At 41.4% G+C, this 24,516-nt stretch overlaps 1 protein-coding gene across 1 annotated transcript in view; it reads left to right on the forward strand.

Moving 5' to 3' along the window:
• SNX13 (sorting nexin 13) overlaps window positions 1-24,516 on the forward strand; it is a 1,298,295-nt gene that overhangs the window by 1,076,316 nt on the left and 197,463 nt on the right. The window contains 1 exon segment of the mRNA XM_044065560.1: window positions 21,584-21,696. Coding sequence (XP_043921495.1) covers window positions 21,584-21,696 — 113 coding nt within the window.

Raw genomic sequence — 24,516 nt, forward strand, 5'->3', positions numbered from 1 at the left:
AACTAAGCACAAATCTCATGGATCCACACGAGTGGAAACTGGAACCAAAGATATTCAACATGTTGAGAAACAAATGGGGGAGCCCAGAGATTTTGCCTCCCCCAGAACTACCAATTGGACAAATTCTGCACAAGGACTCCCCACAAACAAGCTTGGAAAGTGGATGCCCTGTCCTTCACCTGGAAAAACCTATCAGATGTTCATCGTGCATACAGCTGCAGTCATAACAGATGGGTTCTCCTGCCGTCAGGCGGGTCCTCGGTCGGCCGAATTCCAAAGTCTAGGTCCGGCGTCGGTTGTCGTCGCTTCTTCCCTGACATCAGTGTGACAGGGGTATAAAGGAACCAGCCAACGCCATTTTCTTCAGTCTTTCTTGCCGCGCGGTGCCCGAAGCAGAAGCAGTTCGCAAGTGCCGGTCGGCCAGCTCCTGAGATTACGAAATTTGGAAACCGAAGTCTTCTTAAAAGCTAAGTACCCCGTTGGGGAAACTTTTCTTGCCTCAGACCGATGTCGGACAAAGTTAATAATTGTATTTCTTGTGAGAAGCAAATACCGCATAAGGATTTCCATTCCCTCTGTATACCTTGTTTAGGCCCAGACCACGACGTCTCGGGCTGTCGCTTTTGTGCTACGTTCAACAAACGCAGTATTAAGTGTCGGGCGGAGTTCGCCCAGCATTATTTTGGGAAAGCATTTAACTATACTATGTCGTCGGATACTCCGACTCCGGTTTTGTCTAAAAAACGCAAAGACAAGGATCGACACACGAGGTCCGCAGCCTCTACCGACACCACGCCAAAGCCGACTACACGTGGTCCGGTTCTCAGTGAGATGCCTACGCAGCCCCTGATTACCGACGACACTTCTTTGACTGTGTCTCCTGTACCTGAGTGGAAGGTTCCTCGGCCCACACCCCGACTACAGATACTGAAGCCTCTCTTGGCGTTGAAACTCAGAATGTGGACAGGTCCACCTCCACTCAAGGTGTCTTCAGACCTTCCTCTTCTTTCTCCATCAAGGCTTTCACAAAGTCTAAAGCAACCATGCACTCTGAGATCAGCTACACAGGGCCCATCTCCAGGCCCCATGCCTAAGAAACAGATGCTTAAAATGGCTGAGGATTTAATTACTCTAATCAGAGGTTCTCATCCCCCACCGGACAAAAGGCCCAGAGTGGAGGAAGATTCCCCCTCCTCTAATCAGGGCTCCATTATTTCAGAGCACTCTGATGATGAGGAACATTCTTACTCCCCTTTTGAAGACTCTGATGCGGAGGAGTCCTTCCCTTCTGTATCCCCCCCGAGGATTACTCATTTGGGGAAACTTTGCATACCTTAAGGGAACACTTCCACTGAGAAGGCCAGGATTATTCAGATTCCAAGAAAAGGCTCAGGGAATTTCTCTTGTTACCTCAGCATAGGCCTCAGGCTATACCTCCTGTCTTGGACATCCTAGATGATGTTTACTCGGAGGCCTGCCTTAACCCGGACTCTCTACCTCCAGCTCCAGTTAAGCCTGGCAGGTACTACAGGGTTCCTGACTCACACCAATTTCTTTACAAAAGCCATGCTGCTGACCCAGAAACCATCTCACAGGGCCCCAAGGGAGTTAAGGCCTCCATTGCCAAAAATCCATTGCCTTCCGCGAGAGATTCCAGATCCTTAGAAAGGTGGGGAAAAAAGGTGTATACCTCTGCTACCTTATCCATGAGGGCCTTAAACTGTCAGTTTCATATGCTAAAATACCAACAATTTTTGTTATCACAATTGAAGAGTAAAATGTCACAACCTGAACAATCAGACTTGAAGGAGTTGCAGAATTTGATGCATAGTGCAGAACAAGTGGGTAAGCATACCTTACAAAGTGGTTTTGATGCTCTAGAGGCCTCATGTAGAGCTGCTGTTACAGGATCAGTCATACGTAGGCATGCCTGGCTCAAGGAACAAGCCTTGCCTGATCATGTCAAAGCTAAATTACTAGACACCCCTCTTCAAAAGGATGTACTATTTGGTGCTAATGCTGAGGAGGTATTAAGGAAAATGGAGGAAAAGGCTAAATCAATGCAAACTGTGAAAGAATTTCTACAGGTTCAACCCCCACGTTTTAGCAGAAATTGGCCTTCCAAAAACTGGTCCTTTCCTGCCACAGACAGACCCCAAAGAGGCAGATACAGGTGCCCGAGGGGCAGAGGACAATCCCAAGGATCGTATAGAGGCAGACAATGGCAAGCTCCTACACAAAGAGGTGGTGAGGACAACTCGCAGTCTTTCAGAAAGCAAACCCAATGACTTTCTCCTTTGCATGCCAACCAGGTCTCAAATGGCAGCCCCCTTAGGAGGAAAGCTGGCATTATTTTCAAAAAATTGGCATGTTGTCACAAAGGATAAATGGATCCTGGACATTATAAACAGAGGCTACAAATTCCATTTTCACACCCTTCCAAAAATGAGAGGCATGCCAAACCTGCCACATAATCAAAGGGCAGAGGCACAAAGGCAAATTACAGATCTCATAAACATGAAAGCTATTCAAGAGGTACCTATGCACGAACAAGGTCAAGGTTTTTATTCCAGGCTATTTCTGGTGCCAAGGAAGGGAAAAGATTGGAGACCTATTTTGGATCTATCCATCCTAAACACATTTCTACTCGTACCAAAATTCAGGATGCTCACTCTACAGCAACTTCTTCCCATGCTGGACAAGGAGTCTTGGCTGGTAACACTGGACCTCAAGGAGGCATACCTGCATGTCTCAATCAGACAAAATTGCAGAAGGTACCTCAGATTTCTTGCAGGTTCAACCCATTATCAATTCTCTGCATTGCCCTTTGGCTTATCTACTGCGCCCAGAGTATTCACGAAATGCCTGGCATCAGTAATTGCCTACTGCAGACTTCAAGGGATACAAATATACCCCTATTTGGACGACTGCCTGATATAAGCGGACAGCAAGCACATTCTTCTGAAACATCTGGCTTATGTAATAATGTTATTGAAATCTCTGGGATGCACAGTCAACAAAAAGAAATCAAGGCTAATACCCTCTCGGAAGATAATTTTCCTGGGTGCCAACTTGGACACAAACACCCAGATGGCCTACCTCACGCCAGAGAAGCAGGGGCAACTAATTCAATACTTCAGAACACTAGCAAATTGCACCAGGCTGACTGCAAGGAAAATCCTGCAGGCTCTGGGATTCATGGCATTTTGCATCTTACTAATCCCATGTGCAAAGCTGCATAAGAGGAAACTACAATGGTACCTGAAAAACATATGGTCTCAACACAGCCACAGTTTGGAAACAATAATACCACTAATTCCATGTCTGCAAAAGGAATTCCTGTGGTGGGCTCAAGCATGTCAAACAAACACAGGTCTTCCATTCAGCAAGCCTCAAGCAAATCAAGTCATCACAACAGACGCCTCGGACTACGCCTGGGGGGCGCACATGACAGATTGGTGCATTCAGGGAAAATGGTCCCAAAAAGAAATGCTAGCAGTAATAAATGCTATTATAGCTTTCATGGACCTTCTACAACCAGGTCAACTATTGATAAGAACGGACAACACCACAGTTATGTGGTACATAAACAAACAGGGAGGAACACATTCTTACCCCCCTATGCAGACTGGCCATGTCACTTTGGAACATGGCCAGGGACTTACAAATGGAACTACAAGCACAGTACTTGCCAAGCAAGGAAAACACACTGGCAGACGACCCAAGCAGGAATATGACAGATCCACACGAATGGAAATTACATCCAAAAGTTTTTACAGAAATAATCCAAGAATGGGGAAGGCCAGACATAGATCTTGTTGCCTCTCACAAGAATCATCAATTGACAAAATTCTGCTCAAGGATCTTCAACCAAAGGCCTGGAGAGTGGACTTTCTTTCTTTTGGACATCAATGACAGTTTATGCCTTCCCTCCTCTTCCTCTGCTGCCCAAAGTTCTATTAAAGACCAAAGCAGACAGACCAAAGATGATTCTCATTGCTCCGGACTGGCCAAGGCAACACTGGTACCCACTCCTGAGGAGCCTGACGCATTCCCCTCCATGGACCCTGCCTCTAATGCCTCTTCTTCTGACTCAGCACAGTTTCAAAACTCTTCACAGCCAGCTAAAAACACTCAAGTCTAGCCGCATGGAAGATTCCTTAGCATCACAACAGGCCCTACTCTCCAAGGAGGTGCAGGATGTCATTTTGGAGGCCAGAAGGCCATCAACTAGAAAAGCTTACTCTGCAAAATGGAAACGTTTTTGTGTCTGGAATGAGAAAAAGGGCCAGGATCCTGGAAAACTGAATTTACCTCAGATACTACAATATTTGGCTGAACTGCTAAGCAGTGGACTTTTTTTCCTCCATCAAAATACATGCCTCAGCCATTTCTGCAGAATACAACACTGATCCACCTTTATTCTCTCACCCTCTCTTAAGACAGTTCCTCAGAGGGGCTAAGAATTTAAGGCCTCCAAGGAAACAACCAATACCTGCTTGGGATCTTAATTTCATTCTGGAAAAATTGACCTTGCCTCCCTTTGAGCCAGCTGCCTCATCAGATTTGCAATATTTGTCCTGGAAAACAGCTTTCCTTCTGGCTATCACCTCAGCTCGTAGAGTTTCAGAACTACAGGCTCTCATGGCTGTCAAGCCTTTTATCATCTTCCATTAGGACAGAGATTCCTTACGAACCAACCCATCCTTTATGCCTAAAGTGGTATCCAGGGTAGCTTTAAATCAGGCCATACATTTACCTACTTTTTATCCTAATCCTCAAAACAAAGGGGAGAGATTACTACATTCCTTGGACATCCACAGACAACTGCGTTATTATTTGGACAGAACAAAGCCTTTCAGAAAATCAGAACAGCTCTTTGTGGCCTATGTGGTAGGAGCTCAAGGGAAGCCAATTTCCAAACAGACAATCTCAAAATGGATAGCCCACTGCATACGCTTTTGCTATTCCTTTCATGGCAAAACTGTTCCTACAGGCATTAGAACTCATTCCACCAGGGCCACAGCCACCTCTGCAGCCTTCCTCAGAGGAGTTCCTACCAAGGATATTTTGGAAGCAGCCACTTGGTGTTCTGTGCATACCTTCTCCAAGCACTACAACCTACCATTATACTCCAAATCTAGAGCAGGCTTTGCCACTGCAGTCTTGCAGGGCATTTTGGCTCCTCCTAGTTCCACCTAGTGCCTACCACCCCTTTCTTAGCTTTGGGATTCTACCCATCTGTTATGACTGCAGCTGTATGCACAATGAACATAGTACAGTTTTGTACCTACCATAAATGTAGATGTTCGAGTGCTAATACAGCTGCAGTCCAGGTTTCCCTCCCTCCTTCCCCTCTTGGGACAGGCCTATAGGATAACACATCCTCATACAACCTGATTGGGGTTTTCATTTATGATGTATTTGCTTGCAACTACTGTATTTTGATTATATTGCACTGCATTATCACACAAATTTATGTATTGCCTTCCTTCTGGGGGCACCTGACATCTGGGGCTAGAAAAACTGAAGAAAATGGCGTCAGCTGGTTCCTTTATACCCCTGTCGCACTGATGTCAGGGAAGAAGCGACGACAACCGACGCCAGACCTAGACTTTGGAATTCGGCCGACCGAAGATCCGCCTGACGGCAGGAGAACCCATCTGTTATGACTGCAGCTGTATTAGCACTCGAACATCTACATTTATGGTAGGTACAGAACTGTACTTTTATGCCTTTCCCCGTCTGCCTCTCCTCTCCAAGGTACTACTAAAGGTGAAACAGGACAAACCAAGGACAATACTGATCGCACCAGACTGGCCACACCAACACTGGTACCCCCTTTTGCGCAGTATGTCACTGCTGGCTCCATGGCACCTGCCTCTGACCCCTGCCCTGCTGTCCCAGCAAGAGGGCAAGATTGTGCACCCACAGCTTCAAACCCTGAACCTGGCAGCCTGGCTAATTACCTGATCTCTCCGTTACCATCTCTCAGTAAGCAAGTGATGGATGTCATTCTGGTGGCAAGGAGGCCTAGTACTAGAAAATCCTATGCCGAAAAACGGAAAAGATTCTTTTCTGGAACCAAACTCAGGGGATGGGCACAGCAGCGCCCAGTTTACCTCAGATTCTTCAATACTTAACTGAGATGCTTCACAAGGGCCTTTCCGTTTCCTCCATTAAAATTCATGCCTCAACCATTTCAGCTCATTACAACACAGAACCACCCCTCTTCTCTCATCCACTGCTGAAGCAGTTCCTCAGAGTGGCCAAAAACTTAAGACCACCCAGGAGAGCCCCTACTCCAGCCTGGGACCTTAACTTTGTATTGGAAAAACTCACTCTACCTCCTTTTTAGCCAGCTGCAAATGCAGAGTTGAAATTCCTTTTTTGGAAAACAGCCTTCCTTTTAGCCATCATTTCAGCAAGAATGCTGTCTGAATTACAGCCCTCATGACAGTGGAGCCTTTCATCATCTTTCATGCGGACAGGGTGCCCCTCAGGACCAGTCCCTCCTTCATGCCCAAGGTGGTATCCAGTGTGGCCCATAATCAGTCCATTCATTTGCCAACCTTCTTTTCTAATCCACAGAACAAAGGGGAATGAATACTGCACTCCTTGGACGTGCACAGATAACTTAGATTTTACTTGGACAGGACTAAGCCTCTCAGGAAATCTTGAACAGCTGCTGGTTTGCTGCAGGGGCAGAGGGGAAGGCCATTTCAAAGCAAACCATTTCTAAATGGATAGGCCATTGCATTAATTTCTGCTATAAGCACCATGGAAAACCTACCCCACAGGGGATAAGACCACATTTAACCAGGACTGCATCAACCTCTACAGCCTTTCTCAGAGGTGTCCCTAGCAGGGACATCCTAGGAGCTGCTACCTGGAGTTATGTACATACCTTCACCAAGCATTACCATTTGCCAATTTTTTCTAAATCCAGAGCTGGCTTTGCCACTGCAGTCTTGCAGGGCCTTATAGCTGGTCATAATGCTATCTAATTACCTCCTCCCATCCTTAACTTTGGGAATCTACCCAAATGTGATGAATGCAACAGTGAAACACGAAGAGCATAGTACAGTTCTGTACACTTACCATAAATGCAGATGTTCGAGTGTATTCACTATTGCAGTCCTAGTTACCCTCCCTCCAGCCCCCTAACTTCTATTGGCTATACCTATATTCTTGTTTACTGTGCTTAAAGCTTTTTGGTTTATTTGCTTTTTGTTGGAGGTGTAACCTTGTATATATAATTGCTTCCCATTATGGGGGCACCTGACATCTGGGGCAAGAAAAACTGATGTAATGGCGTCAGCTGCATGCTTTATACCCCTGACTACCTGATGTCATGGAAGATGAGACAGCAACCGACGCAGGACCCAAGACTTTGATAATCAGCCGCCTGAGAGCTACTGCAAGCAGATAACCCAAATGTGATGACTGCAACAGTGAAACACTTAGAACACCTGCTCCTGTCTGCATTTTATATGTAGTGTACAAAATGCAAATTGTTGTATTATGATAAATTACTTTATGAAAGTTACCCTCCCTCCAGCCCCCTAACTTCTATTGGCTATACCTCTATTCTTGTTTACTGTGCTTAAAGCTTTTTGGTGTATTTGCTTTTTGTTGGAGGTGTAACCTTGTATATATAATTACTTCCCATTATGGGGGCACCTGACATCTGGGGCAAGAAAAACTGATGTAATGGCGTCGGCTGCATGCTTTATACCCCTGGCTACCTGATGTCATGGAAGATGAGACAGCAACCGACGCAGGACCCAAGACTTTGATAATCAGCCGACTGAGAGCTACTGCAAGCAGATAACCCAAATGTGATGACTGCAACAGTGAATGCACTCGAACATTTACATTTATGGTAAGTGTACACAACTGTACTTTGTTTATTGCAGCCTGCTACTTCACCAGATATCAAATGTTTCATTGCCCACTTAATTATACAGCAATATGTTAAAATCTAAAAGCAGGGCCCTTTCTTCGTAGGTTTTCTCATCGGTTTGTCCTTTCCACTATCAGAATTACGTTTTTTAGAAGTTCCTACATTGAGGATGGTCACACCCAAGATGATGCATGTTGTGACCAGTTAACAGTTTCATAAGTGCACCTTTCCTCTGTGCTCACTGGCTCTTTTTTGCTCCTTATTCACTTTGGCTAGCCATCTTCGATCTGATGATGTCATTTTCATTCATTCCTCAACTGATGGGTGTCTGATCCAACTTGGCCACTCCTACTATATCCTCATATCCAAACTGTCAAGCTCCTCCCTTTACCCATAATGCACTGCCCACCTAATATACCTCAGATCTCATTTACTCCCTTATTACTACAGAAGTGGATCCTTTCACTCACAAGCTTTAGTGACTCCTTAAAATAGTTCTTAGTTAAATTTTTCATTAAAATAAAAAAAAACTGATACAGAAATCGTAGCTGGATAAGCAATTCAGTGCTATTAAAAAAAAAAAAAAAAAAAAAAAAGCTTTTATTCCATAAGCCAACCTTCTTTTCTAATCCACAGAACAAAGGGGAATGAATACTGCACTCCTTGGACTGATTAATCTTATTTCTGTAAGACTTCCTCAGACAAAATAATATAATCAAAGACAGGTATTCAAACCACCAGGAATCACATGATCACTTTCCGGCCAAAAAATTTAAAGTGAAATACCACAATAAATTTACATGCAATAATATAAGAAAACATAAATGTAAATTAAGAATTTCAAAGACTAAAACTTCAACATACTTCTCTGTTATAAGCCTCTAATCTTAACAAGGAAGAGATGGAAATAGATCCATTAATGACAGATAGCATTTAATCGGAGCTGCCAAGCCAGCTCCCTCTTTTCAAGTATCAAACCCCAGGGTCCACTTTGAATATTTGTAATAACTTGTTCCACAATAAAAATTTAAAAACATGGTTAAGATTTGATGTAATATGTTTTGCAAGGGCATTAGCCTGGTTAGCGTTCTTAATGTCACAGAGATGTTTGTACATTCTTTCCTTAAGTGTTCTTTCCATCTTACCTCTGGAACAAGGGGGTCCCAGTTGATGCCGCGGGTTGTGGCAGCAACAACTAAAAAGAGCTTGTAGAACAGAGCTGTTCTGTGCATTCCCCAAAGAAGAAGTCAAGGGACTTAGATTCTTTAAGCGCGTTTATGCTTCAGTGACTTTTGCTCTGTGGTTGTTGAATTATCTGGCACATTTTACAAGATTGCAAATAGATTTGACTAAAGAGCTCTCCAAATCTCTTTTTTGGTCCATGACTTCTGAGGACCAAAATAGTTTCCTCACAGCTGGCCATCCTCCAGTCGATATTTAATGCATCCATGAGGCTGATCTCTCAAGTGGTGGAAGGTACCTCACAGGTAGGCAGTTCAGACATAGCCATTAGGAGACTTGTCTGGATGCATCTTTGTGACTTTGTGTTGCCTTTAAGCCTTCGCTCATCAATGCTTCGTTTGATGAATCTTCCTTATTTGTCCCTAAAGTGAAAGACACACACACTCCAGATGTGAACAAGAAGGAAAGACCTTGTCTGCTGTAGGGATATGTTTTTCGGTTTACTATCGTTTGTTCGAACGGCAAAACATTTTCCGTTCGAAAAAACAAAAAGTAAAACCCAACACAAACAGTCCAAACGGCCACAGTGTCGACCCAGATGATGGACACAGTTGTCGACATTGTTACCGAAACCATCACGTGATAGCCTTGTGACGACTGGGGAGAGATGGGCGAAGGCTGCCAGCCTAGTCAAATAGAATTTGATACATAATTCTATCAACTGTATAAATAAATGTAAAATACAGGCTTGTGTTTTTAAATGTAAGAAAACACTGTAAAATGTGAACTTCAGGATTGTTGCAACATTGCCATCTGCTGTAAGGAAAACCAAGCCAAGTATTTCAAATGTGTCTTTTAAAGTTGAAAAGATCTTATGAATCTCTTTAATGTTTTACAAGTCGGTTCCAGTGTGTCTGGATGAAGGTTTCATGCCCATTGTTTTAAGGCTAAAGTGTTTGACCAGAATTTACATGTGATGATGCTGTACTGCTCTGGTTTCTGTTAGAGTATACATGTGAAGTGTCTTTTATTGTTGTTAAGTTTCTGAGCAGGTGTTAGATTGCTAAATAATGCAGTTTGTGGTCTGAGAACTCAGACCAGGTGTCAAGAAGATGCAATATGAATACTGGGAAAACCTAAATGTCAAAATGATATAATTTGGGAGGGCCTCAGCAGAGCTGTTGGTTAGTGTTTCTCAAAGTGCATTTGTGTATGTATCAGCTACCTGGGCAGAGACACGAAGCACTGGTTGGACAGAGAGGGGGTACTGGAGGTTTTAGTTTACCCAGTTAGGCTGAGACCTGGACCCTATAGCTGTGCCAGTGGGGAGTCTTATTGGGGACCTTGTGAGCAAAGGAGCAACCAGCCCCAGACTGACTGTGATCTCTGTGTGCACTTAAGGGAAATTGTCCTTTACTGTATTAGGTATCCTTTCTTCTTCTCAGAGGCGACCACCCTGGTTGTTAGTGGTGAGGATTGAGGCTCCTTGATTGCTGGGCCAGGGCACAGCCGTCACATGTGGTGGGATCTACTTCACACACTAATTGGCTTGTAATGGTGTGGGTAGAGTGAATTCCTGTAGCTTATGTACAGTGATCTCTGAAAGTGTTTTGTACTCTAAAACAGCCACGCAGTGTATACTCAGAATTCAGATCACAATTGTGTTATTTCTTTTGTTAGCTTAGTGTTAGTCAGACTGAGCAGGCAGCATTTCAGCAGAGGAGTATGGAAAGCTGACCAGGAGCCAGCTGGCGGAGATGTGCCAGGCTAGGGGGCTGGTGCATGGAAACCTGACTAAGGCAGACCTGATCGCAACCTTGGTTACAGCTGCATCAAAAAACAGCAACCTGGAAGACAGTCAGGCTGACAGTGGAGATACAGTATCCTCAGAGAATGGACAGCTCAACCTTTCTGCAGTGGACTTAAAAATCCAGCTGAAGCCGAAGAGACTTGAGTTGGAGGCCATGCTTATGGAACTAGAAGCAGCTGAGAGAATGAGGAGCCTAGAAGATGAAGAACAGTAACAGCAGAGAAAGCATGAGAGGGAAATGCTGACTCTTCGACAGAGTCATGGAGGTAATGTGGAAGGGAGTAACCGGACCCCAGAAGCACAAAAGGTCTGTAAATTTCTTCCACGATTTAAAGAGGGGGATAGTTTTGGTAGCTTGCTTCATATGTTTGAGTGGGTATGTAAACAGTATGAAGTTGACCAAAAGCTCTGGATACGGTTCCTGACCCCCCCCTACTCCATGGTAAAGGTGGAACTTCTTTAGCAAAAATGCATGACACTGACTGTTTTGATACTGCTGTAAAAAAGACATGTATTAGAATGTTTTAAGCTAACACCTGAAATGTATAGGAAAAAGTTTTGTAAGCATAGACGCAAGGCAGATGAAAATGTATGTGAATATGTTGTTGAACTGAGCACTTATTTTCATAGCTGGGTGAGTGGATGTCAGGTAACCACTTTGGAAGGGCTGGCAGACCTTGTGGTAAGGGAACAAGCCCTTAACACTTTGCCTGAGGACATGAGGATCTGGTTAGCTGATAAAACAGTGTGCTACTTCAGAGGAGTTGAGGAAGAAGGGAGACCTATACCTAGCAAGCAGGGTAGCCCTGCACAGGAAAGGGACCCCCAGTACTGCTCATGGGTCTAAAGGAACCCATGGTGGGCAGCACAAACTGCCCCAACAGAATCCACCAGTAGCAGGGGAAGCCACTAGTACAGTTACGCGTCCAGGACCTAGGGTGAAATGTTTTGAATGTGACCAGTGGGGCCATGTGGCATACAGATGTCCATGGAGGCAAGGTGGGGAACCAAAGGTGAGGGAGCCAGTAAGCGGTAAAGACAAAATGCCAGTAGTAGGTTGTCTTGAGACAACCGGGGTGTGGAACTACCATCTTGCAGATGTCCTTAGAGGGAAGGATTTGGATGAGGCAGTACCATGTACTTATGCAGTTAAAAGCAGTCAGGCTAGGAGGCAAGCATGCAAGTCTGGTAGCCTGGGGAGACCCAGACCCAGACAGACCATATACTTGCAGCCAGGACTGCTGAGGTGGTTACTTCAGGGAGGGAGCTACTAAGTAGCAGTGAGACTGAATGTGAGCCACAGCTGCTTGTGAGTACTGATGGTCCCTTGGACAGAGTGACTGCAAAGGAAGAGGTGAGTAGTAGTACCCAGGCTGACAGTGTGGCACCACTGTCAGAGGATGCCAGACTTCCTGTGGAAGGTGAGCTGGGAAGGGTTACAAGGAGAGACTTTTGAGACAGGCTCAGCTCTCAGACCCTACATTCCAAGACTTGAGGCAGGTAGCTAGGGAGGCACTTGATTCTCAAGGGAAGGGGAATCTGTATACTGAACAAAGGGTTACTGTACAGCGAGTGGATCCCTGAGAGAGGGCTAGAAGGTGAGAGAGTACAGCAGTTGGTAGTGCCTAGAGCTTACCGTCTGGCGCTTCTAGTCATAGCCCATGATATTCCCTTTTCAGGTCATATGTGCATAAAACGTACAAAGAGGCATATTATGCAAAACTTCTATTGGCTTGGAATTTCCAGAGATATAACAGGGTACTGCAGGACCTGTGAGCAGTGCCAAAAGGTAGGCAGGAGACAAGGTGACAGCTCCTTTGATGATTTTGCCTGTAATTGAGGAGCCATTTCAGAGGGTAGCTAGGGATATTGTGGGTCTTCTGAGTACCCCAAGTTCCACAGGGAAAAAGTATATCCTAGTGATTGTAGATTATACTACACGATACCTTGAGGCAGTGGCTTTGTCCTCCATTGAGGCAGAGAAGGTGGCAATGCTTTGCTAGAGATTTTCAGCAGGGTAGGTTTCCCAAAGGAAATACTGTCTGACAGAGGTACCAGTTTTATGTCAGACCTGCTGGCTTGTCTGTGGAAGTCCTGTGGGGTGAAGCACATGAAGACCAACCCCCGACCATCCTCAGACTGATGGTCTTGTTGAGAGGTTAAACTCTACAGTCAAGTCCATGCTACGGGCATTTGCAGATCAGTTTAAGTGGGAGTGGGACAAATATTTGCCCTATCTGTTTTGCTTACAGTGGTTCCCCAGGAATCCACAGGTTTTTCACCCTTTGAGTTGTTGTATGGGCATAGGGTGAGGGGACCTCTAGATTTAATTCGAGATGAGTGGGAAGGTGAGTGCGAGTCTCACAAGGAGTCTGTTGTGGCATATGTCCTGAACCTCAGGACAAGGCTCACAGAACTCATGGGCTTGGCCCAGGAGAACCTGGCAGAAGCCCAACAACAGAAAAAGGTGTGGTATGACAGGAATGCTTGAGCTAGGGAATATGCTCTGGGGCAGCAGGTAATGGTTCTCATTCCTGTCAGACACAACAAGCTGCAAGCAGCTTGGGAGAGACCCTACAAGGTGGCAAGAAAGGTAAGTGATGTTAACTACAGGGTGGAACTGCTACGCAGAAGGCAGGGGCACAAATTGTACCATGTTAACATGATGAAACTTTACCATGATAGGGAGACACTTGTGTTGAGCATTTGCAGTGGATTGCAGGAGGAGTCTGAGAGAAATCTTGTGACTGATCTCTTCAGTGAGGCTCCGGTTGATACCTCGGTGGAAGGGGTAGCAATGTCCCAGCAGCTATCTCCTACCCATGTTCGAGAAATCCGATCAGTGTTGCAGGAGTTTGTGGACCTGTTCACTGGGAAACCAGGGTGCACCCACCTGGTGCAGCACCAGGTGGATACAGGACCCCAAAGGCCTATTAGGCAGGCCCCTTATAGGGTGCCTGAGAGAGTCAGACAGACTCTGAGGGAAGAGGTACAGGAGATGTTGGAATTAGGGGTGATTCAAGAGTCCAGCAGTCCCTGGACAACAAGCATGGAACATTATGGTGAGTACATAACTTCTTATTTCCTTTCAAGAACTTTTATTTTTTTGATGTCAACATGAAATTCACAGTGAAAATCCTTTTCATCTGTGACCACCAGAAACCCTGTTATGGTAAATAGACTCAAGGAAAACTTGGAAGGTTTGTATGCTGAAATTCATTGCATTATTTACTGTGAGAAGAATAGCTCAGAAGTCTGAAAAGGTGTCTTGTGCACAGTTGTGCATGTTGCACTTGAAAAAGCCTTAAAAGTATCTAATTTCCTTTTCTTCAAGATGCAAAAGAAAAATTAGCAGCAGTTAGAAGTTAAGAATTCTTGAGGGCCTAGAAATAACTTGCTATGTCCCCCCCCCCTTTTTTTTTCTTTGCAAGAGCACAACATACACCAAAGACTGTAGATGTTCTGATGACTTGACAGAGCAATTCAATTTAGAAATACACAGTTATTGTAGTTAACTGAAGAATTTGGATATATGCAAGATAAAATGCAAGTCAAATAAAATGTATTGATAAAGACAGAGTAGCTGTGCTGTTGAAACTATGGCTTTTCTCCATGTATGAGGTTGGATTAACTGCCCAACTGTTGTAAAAATCAAGATTAACAACAAGTAAAGAAACATTTCTCTCTCCCTTCTTGTGTTTATGATAGGTAGCAAAGGGACACTGCAGACACTAATAACCAACAAGGTAAAATTAACTTTATTAAAAACGGTATGTATTTAATCATTTATTACAGCAAAATATGAGGTTTAATGTAGATAAAACTACACGTTGGTACATGTGGGAAAAAAATTAATCTTTGAACGCTAGACTTGGACACTAGCAATAACCCCTTCCCCAGATCCCATCTATAGTTTCTTTTTTTCCCCACATGTACAAATTCATGCTCCAGTCCTTAGTGTTGGTTTAGATGTTGTTATGCAAGTTTGCAGTTTTAAAATTTAACTAGATTTAAAGAAGTCTGTAAGACAAAAGTGCTCTTCTTTTAATTTGCTAGTATTAAACCTCACTTTGTCTCAAAACCTGTAAGATGATTTGAAAGCTATTTCCAAAGTAGAACATGCCACATACTGTTCGGCAACTCTCACTGTCTATTCACGATACTATTACAATAGATGTCTCACAAGGATCCATACTCTGGTCTTTTCTGTTTCCACTGTTTGTTAATGACATTTCCACTGAGCTATCCCAGCTCAGTATAGTTGTATAAACTGCCTATCTGCTGCTGTTAGAGTGAGGTAGACACTGGCACCCTGCAGCCAAAGCTGTTTTTACAAGGCTCTGTCAATGGACAGATGAAGGTATGCTGCTTATTAATCCCATGAAATCCACTGCAATGGTCTTTGGTGCCTTATAAATATCTTCCAAAAACTCTGCACCTAACAGTTATTAGGCTATATGTCATATAAAGTAGCAGAGCAAAAATATCTAAGGATCACCTTAGACCATGCCCTCCCATTGACAAATCATATGGATAACTTTGTTGTTAAATTGCATTGCTTGAAACTTTAATGCTACATGCTGTCCTACCTTCTCCCCCAACACACTCAAATCCGTAACTAGAAATACACTCTTCCCAAAAGTTGAGTATGAGCTCCCTTTAATAACTCTTCAGTGTACCACAGATATGCTAGAATTATAAACTACTGCTAATAGCATCTGTAGATTTGCTGTAGTTGCTGAACCAAGTACTCATTGCCAGCTTCTCCGGTGTGTCAAGTGGCTACCTGTCAATGAAAGAACAACCTTCTACTAGGTTTATAGATATACAGATTATTAAAATGAGACATTGTCGACCTGTAAAGTCCAAACTGTAAATTAAACAACTAAACATTCACTGAGAGAGAGTCAGAGAGAGAGCTTAACACTCAGACCAAACTTTCAGAGAGCCACAGGAGAATTTGCATTCTGAAAGCTGTCTCCAGCAGTCTGAAATAAACTCAACAGAAGCTAGGGAGCAAAACACTCTTGAAGCATTCAAAACTAAATTAAAAGAACAAACGCTGCAGTATAGTAAATGCGTATGCTTTAGGGACAGTGGCTAGTTAGTGCTTGATGTTAGAGGAAGGGGTTAATAATTGCTTGCTGTGCTTATGCCAAAACTCCCAGCACTTACTATAACTATGCAGTTAAAATGCTAGAATACAGTGTATTATAATTTCTTGCTATGACCCTTCGTATTTTTAATCTACTTGACTTATTTGTACTACTATCTCTATAAATTGTTACATGTACATGTATGCGCCAAGTGGCCTTGATCATGGGTGAAAAGGGTCTATTGAACAGTCCACCTGCCTGGTTAACAAACTGGAAATAAATAAATTAATTAAAATATTTTATCTGAAAGTACCTGTGAAGAAGCATTTGGTCTAAAAGGCATTGAAAAACAAGCCATGTTCTCTTTATTTAGTTTTACTGTGGTAGTACACTGATCACAGTAGGTAATTTGGAGGCACAGCCCAGGTTTTGCAGGCACAACACAACTTCTTAACATGTTCAAGGCACCATGTAAGTCTTTTGATTTAAAAGCTACAGACATGTTAATGCAAAACTAATATGTGCACTGTCTGTTTTCATATTGTAGCACATTGGGTGTATTTCTAATGCTTTGGGTCATTTGACGTGTGAGAAGCTTCACAGTGTGGCAGCACAGCAGTCGCACAGTGATACAGTGCAGAACTGTAACTTTCATTTCCTTCACTGCAGTACTATTTGTTTGCAGGTGTAGAAGGTTTACTTGAAGGATATCACACATTATAAAACCTGATTCTCTGCTAATGAAGGAAGTTCCAAGAAATGGAATTACTAGCACTTCAGAATTTAGTTGAGTAGGAATTGAAGTTAATGGAAAGTTTAGCTATCAAATGATAAGCAGTTAGTTTCAACAGGAATGAGTGAATAAAAGTGGTCACTATTATAGTTTCTGATTTCATACTGATCCATAAGATAATGATTAAAGTTATTCAGTCCTGATCATCAACAGAATAATTAACCAGTTTAGGTAAGACAAACAGTCCTGGATGAAGAGCCTCTTCAGAAGAAATACTCATAAAACCAAAAAACAGATGAGGCTCACCACGGCCGATAACACACTTTTATTCAACTGCAGTATAGTTAGCGCTTTCACAACGCTTCTTCAGACTTTAAAACAGTTTATGACAAAAACATGGTTATAAATAAATTTAAAATCAAGCTAACCAATCAAAGTTGGAGAGAAATTAATCTATCATACATATTAAAGCAACAATTCACAAATATAGTCACACATAGTCTAAAAAACAGTTATTTAATGTTAATAATTGGAGACCATTATATAAATAACTAGAATAATATAAATATATATAAAAAGTTTAAAAACTATATGTTACTAATATATATGTATATTAAAAGTGTATATATATATATATATATATATATATATATATATATATATATATATATATATATATATATATATATATATATATGCATGAATATATGTAGAGACTAATGTGTGTAAGGGCGTGATATTAAAAAGGGCTTTAATGTAGCCCTTTCATTCAGCCCATGTCCTATATGTCCCTGTAACTTAATAATCCATCTATTTTCGCATTCTTCTGTGTAATTTTTTATATTACCTAGTCTATTTGTTCTATGAACTTAAAAGTGTTTGTTGTGCCTGTATTCAAGACGTGTCTGGGCAAAGCATTATGTTCGTTTTCCCTGTTTATAGCATATATATGCTCCCGTACGCGCTCTCTAAGACTTCTATTGGTTTTACCAACATAGAAGCAGGAGCATAGTTGACATACTGCCAGGTACACTAGATCCCTAGATCTACAATCAGCACAAAAGTTTAACGTATAATCAATATCTCTATCATGATGTACAAAAACATTTTTACCAGACATATAGTTACATTGGTTACAGCCTCTACAGGGAAAGGTACCTTTACTGTTGGATAAGCTGCTAACTTTTGTATTGTTGTGATAGCACAACAACCTTTTTAGGGATTTGGTGTTTCTATAAGTAAAACTTGGCCTATCACCCACTAGCTCAGAAATTCTTTCGTCAGTAGTTATAATATTCCAATTTTTACTAATCACCTCCTTAATTTTCAAGTTAACATTGCTATATGGAATGACAATTCTACTAACACTGGGAGTTGTATTCCTTTCTCTTATTCCAGAGGCATGTCCATGGTCTCTAAATAGATAAGGTTTACCATTCCCTCTTCTAACAGTACTATTTACATGGTACACCTTTATCTGCTTCTTTCCTATTATATCCCCTTTTTAGAAAATTGTCCACTAACATTTCTTGTTTGGAAAAAAAAGTCTCATCATCTGTTGTAAGATGAGATATCCTTAGTGTCGGATTATCTACAATATTTCCATATATATGTTGGGGGTGCATGCTGGTACGATGTAAAATGTTGTTACGCCAACAGGATTTCCTATATACCTCTGAATGTATCCTATCATCTTTTTTGATAATCTGAACATCTAGAAAATCTATCATATCCAAAGAATATTTGAAATCAAATCTTAAAAAATTTGTAGTACCATTTATATAATCAATGAACTCAATCAATTTCTCAACTGTATCATTCCATACAAAAAACACATCATCTACAAAACGTTTATAGAATGTGATGTTATTGTTCTATAGAATATTGGTTGTTACATAAGTTTGTTCCCAATAGGCCAATACTAAGTTTGCATAGGAATTTGCGCAGGGAGTACCCATTGCTACACCTTCCTTTTGTAGATAGTATGTATTATTGTAAGTAAATGCATTGTTGTGCAATACTAAATCAAGTAGGGTTAGGATCCTGATAACCATATCTCTTGGCATCCCCTTTTCAATCAAATAAAGCCTGATATATTCCATGCCAGTGTCATGTGGAATAGTAGTAAATAAAGATACTGCATCTAAAGTAACTAATATCTCATTATTGGATGTTACATGACTAGAGAGGTATGTTCCATAACTTTCTAAAAATTGTTGGGTATCTTTTAGTATAATAGTAGATTCATTAACTATTGGTTTTAACTGTTTTTCTATAAAAATTGAAGCTGGTTCCGTGAGCCACCCCCCACCTGAGACTATAGGTCTCAGAGGTGGGTTTTCCAACTTTTTATGAATCTTAGGAAGGCCCTTTATTGTTGGAATGAGGGGATGTTCAACTAATAAGTACTTTTATAGATCTCCATTAACTAAACCACAAAGCAACATGTCATATAATTCCTGATGTACATTCTTGATCAATTTGTCAAGCATCACATTACTTAATACTGAATAAGTGTCAGTGTCATCAAGCAAAAGTACTCATTGTATTAGAATACATGTCATGGTTTAAAATAACAACAGCACCACCTTTATCAGCTTGTCGAATTATTATATTATTGTTGTCTTGCAACTTCTTTATTGCTGAAAATTCATCGAATGTTAAGTTAAAGAATTCAGGTTTGATACTTGATCTATATAAGTCAAATAAATTGCGTTCACATGTTTTTTTCAAAAGCTTCGAGTAAAGGATGACATGGAGGTATAAAGCTAGAGGGTTTTCTAGCATTACTATTAAATTCAGCTATGTTATTGCCAAACAAAATCTTTAGATTTACGTTTCTAATAAATTTCTTAATGTCCAATATAATATCAGTAATATCTACAGTTTGCTTCCTGAAATCTTGTAAGCAAGGTTATTAGTATGTGTGGTGACACAAGTTATGTATTGCAAATTTAAATTTATGAAAAAAAGGTTTATGTTGAAAGTTATGTTTCTGTAAGTCTGCAGGGTACAGTATACCAGTACGTGAACTGTGCTTCTTTCCAACAGCTATCCAGTGATGTATGATAAGCATGGGTAGCACATTGTCATTTTGTGATGCAACACAATACATGCAAATTGTGCTTATCATATTTTCATAGCATTCAAAACAGCCACATTAATCTGCAAAAACCAAGCACAGATATGTTATGAATGCCATAATTGTGTACTGTATTACTTTGTATAAGATGGCAACATACCTCTCAAATGTCTCTGGTTTTGCCTCGTAAAATGCTGATTTTCTGCTAAGTCATTGAGGACTGTTGTCAGACAGTAGTGCTAGTTTCATACTTCTTGTTCAGAAAAATGCAAGTTAATACAAAACATTATCCTATTAACTTAAGTGAATTGGGAGAAATATTTTAACTTGTCAGTGATTTTGGGCTTGTACCCTCCCATTTATTGTTGGCCTCATCCAGAATTTTCGAACAAAGGAGGTGCAAGGTATGGATGGCAACATTTGTTTGCTGCACAGTTTTTATGTTAATGCAGATATGAAACGTTTGATGATATGAACTGCTGTACCAAACGCTGAATGTCTTCACATTAACCATAATGTCTTTTTTCATTTAACACACATTGTCTGAATATGCCCCCCCCCCCTTTAAGATGACATCTTGCTCACTCTAGCACAGTCCATCATTAGCTGGGGTTAATATACCTCGTACATTGTAGAGTTTTGGCTAGCTTTTCCTAGCTTGTTGTGTTCTCTTTTCCTTGAGATAGATCCCCTACCCGTTTATACCCTATTACATCTTTTCAAGTTCAGAAGTATCTGGAAAGTGAAAGAACTGCCTTTATTGACAGGACAAACAACTAAAGCTGTGACCTGTTAATGAGCTGCTTCCTGTTCAAAGGGTACAGGCTTTGAATCTTTCCTCTGTCATTTGCCTATTGTGTGACATTCAGCTAGTCAGCAAGTGCTTTGGAGAAGTTAGGGATTTGGGCTGGATTCCTTAAAGGTCTCCTGGAATGTATGCCTAGTAACTGCCAATTAGCCTATTATCTGATGTTGGTGGTGTTCTGGAAATAAAAATCTGCTAAATATCGTGGGATAACTTGAGGGCTATTAGTTTTAGCTTTACTTTTAAAGCAACGTCAGTTTTTTTGTATTCACTGATAAAGTAATGAAATGCTTTCTGCTCAGAACTGTTACAGATTTCTTTGCAGTAGAAATGTTTTCAACTCTGCAGGTTGTAAAAATAAAATTTGTAGTATCCAACAGGTCTCTAAAATTAAGACTTCATTAATTTTCTTAACCCACTTCATATTTAAAATCATATATCAGCTGGCAAAGAAGTTACGCCTGTGAGCTATAGTTCCTGTGGTACAGGATTTGATTCCCTCAGCCCTACTTTGCCTACTGTGTGATTTTGAGCAAGTCACTTAACCAGACAGGGTTTTGGTTAACTGGGAATTTGGGATAGGCTTCTCAATGATCCCCTGGACTGCAAGCCTACTAACTACTTGTGAAGCTCACCACTCAGTGGTCGTATGTCAGTTAACTAATTTTTCATGGAATGCCAGTCACTTGCAGGATGTATGCATGTACTTGCAACTCTACTTGCTCACCTTTGGGGGTTGCTGTTTACCAACAGCATGTCTTTGGGATGTGCGAGGAAAGTGAAGGCATCGTGGAGAAACCAGCCAGACGTAATGATGAGTACTCTACACAGAATGCAACCCATATAAGGTATCTGTATATATGTGTGCGTGTATGTGTGCCTATGAGCATGCATGCATAAAGTATTTAATGTGAGGCTTGGTAGATATGATGCCTGTGGCACTAATTTTTTTTTTTTTAAATGTCACAGGGATGCATTTTGGCCCAATGGTATCCTGGCAGAGAAGGCACCAAACAGGAATCAGGACATAAGAATGAGAACAAGAGTATCTTCAAAGACCAAATTACTACAGATAATGCCAGGTGAAATAAAGACCTCCACTAGAACTACAGTTTTAACTGTTTGTAGATATAGTATTTTGTAGACTTGTTTTTTTGTGTTTTGTAGAATATATATTGTAGACTTGGATAGAAGGAAGCAGTAGTAGTACTGGTAGAGTGTGGGCCACAGAGCCCATGTCTATTTATGTAGAAAAACAACTTCGCCCTGTAGTTCATGGTGTGAGGAATATACTGAGGGACATGAAAGATTTTCTTTGTAAGCTGTGTGACTGGTCTACTGAGAACTACAGTGAAGATGTTCTTTTAGTGACTATGAATGTGACTTCTCTCTTCACGTGCATTCCCAATGACGCTGGTGTTGAGAACATTAGGTTGTTTCTCAGCCAGCATTTTAGCTTTAGTAATGATAAGATCTATTTGGTTTGTAGTCTCAGAGATGATTATTCTAGAGCACAATGCTTTTGTCTTTGAAAACAAGTTTTATTTACAACGCACAGGGGTACCCATGGGCACTGTTTGTGCTAAACATTACGCCAACTTAGTTTTGGCTGAGTGAGAATCACAGTTTGTGTTCTCTAGTGCGAACAGCTTTTTGAGGTCCATCCTCTACTTATGGCCATTACATAGATGACCTGTTTTTTGTTTGGGGGGATACACATGAGACCCTAAACCAATCTGTACAATATCTGAATGGGACTATGAGTTTTTTATGTTTTACATATGAATGTTCAGGTGAACTTATTTCTTTTTTAGATGTAACAGTCTGTAAAACGTTGGGAGGGCTATATACTAAACAGTATGTAAAGCCATGCAAGACCAACAACACTGTAAATGCTCATCGCATGCACCCTAAACATGTGAAGTGGAATGGTTGAGAGGACAGTTCTTCACAACAGCTAGATTACACAGAAGAGATAGTGAGATGCCTGGGTATTTTAATGATTTGACCACTAGTTTTTTGAACAGAGGATATACTGACTCTGAGATTATGACCGCCCAGAATGATACGATTTTACTGAGAGATACTAGCACTAGACCATTTTTTTGAAGATCGGACAGGCTATGCCACCTCTTCTGTCTCATGGTCTGTTGAACCCATACGTATGAGTCTCATTTATACCAATGATTCTAGCTTTGTGTGACATAGTTAAAAAAACATTGGAGGGTCTTGATGTCTGATGAGAAGTGTAAGAGTATGTTGGGCATGTCTCCAAGAACCATCCTTCCATAAAGAAAATGCTGTGTTATAAACCTTTGGTAAAGTCAGACAAGAATATTAGTGTCAGTAAGATAGGCACCTACCTCTGCCATCATTGTAATGCTTGTAGGTTTATTAATACAGATGATTAGTTTGTACATCCAGATACAGGGCGTGCTTTCAGTGTTAAACTTCATGCTGACTGTGGTAGTTCTAATTTGGTATACTGTACCTCTTTTGAGGTTTGCCAATCCTTCTACATCAGTAAATCTAACCAATGTTTGACGGATCATATCAGAGAACACCTTTACAGTATCAATAAATGTGATGAGAAAATGCACTTTATAAACTCGTGAAAAATGCAGGGAATGATCACTGGTTTAAATTTATGGTCTTGGAACTCTGTGTACCTGGGATTAAGGGGTGGTGATATTAGAACTAGGGCAGAATGCATTGAGATTAAATGGATGCACATCCTGCAAGGCAACAAGTGTGAAAGAATTAAATGATTTTATTCCAATTAAACCAGTACTCAGGTTATGTGACCTGAAGCATTAGCATATAAAATTATGTTGAAATGTTTTTAATCGTATCTGATGAAGTACCTGCATGGTATGAAAGCGCTTATCCTGTGTTATTGTTTGCTTAGTGTATTTTATTAAAACAGTTTTGTTTTTATGCTTTTCTTCATCCCGGTTTTCTTTTTATTCAGTTTAATTTGTGATCTTCTTGACTCTGAAGGGAAGACTTCTGCTCTCTCCTGATTGCGGACCTCTTCTCAGGTAACTCGCAATGCTGTTAAGTGCAGTTGTGATGCAGCAAATGCATTTTCCAGAGCTGCTGCTTTTGGGTCTGTGATGAGGAGGTATTCCTGGCTTCGGCTTCAACCTTTGCCTGATGACATTAAAGTTGATGAATGCTCCTCTGGATAGCAAACACTTATTTGGTGCAGCTGCTGCTGATTTTTTGTCTCTCCAGAGTAAGGGCAAGGCTTTGCAGGAACTTAAACATGTTTTTGTTTCTCCTGTGCCCAAGTTTCAAAGAAATTATTGTAATAAGCCAGCCTTTGTACGTAGGCAGTCTTGCAATCCTCCCAAGGGTAAGGGGATGGGGGAGGGTAAAAGCTCCTCCTGCTGAAGCCACCCAGACATTTCCTTTTCCTGACAAACCAGGTGCTGTCTGACTATCCTGTTCTTCACAGTCACATTCTTCTTTCTCTTCACCTTTCTCTTTCCCTTCTGATTTGGTTAAATATTCAGGATTCCGGTGTCCTTTCCATTATCCGCCTAGGTTATTAAATGGTCTGGAAATCTCTTCCTGAGGGGGCTGAGGAATGCCCCTGAAAGAGGGAACAGTTAGATTTCTTTCCATGGGTGCTTCAGAATCTTTTGACTCTGAGAACGATTCAGGAATTTCCAGCTTCCCAAAGGGGGGGGGGAGGGGTTTTACTCCAGAATGTTTTTGGTTCCAAGGAAAGAAGGCACTTGGAGACCTGTTCTAGACCTCGCTCATTTAAACACCTTTCTGAAGGTCCCTTCCTTTTAGATGTTGTTCCTTCAGACTTTGTTCCTCCTGCTGCTTCCTCAGGCTTTTCTAATGTCTCTGGACCTTATGGATGTTTATCTTCACATCACTATTCATCC

Source organism: Protopterus annectens, chromosome 3.part0 (assembly GCF_019279795.1).
Source record: "Protopterus annectens isolate FY-2018-M chromosome 3.part0, PAN1.0, whole genome shotgun sequence".
Classification (NCBI taxonomy): domain Eukaryota; kingdom Metazoa; phylum Chordata; order Ceratodontiformes; family Protopteridae; genus Protopterus; species Protopterus annectens.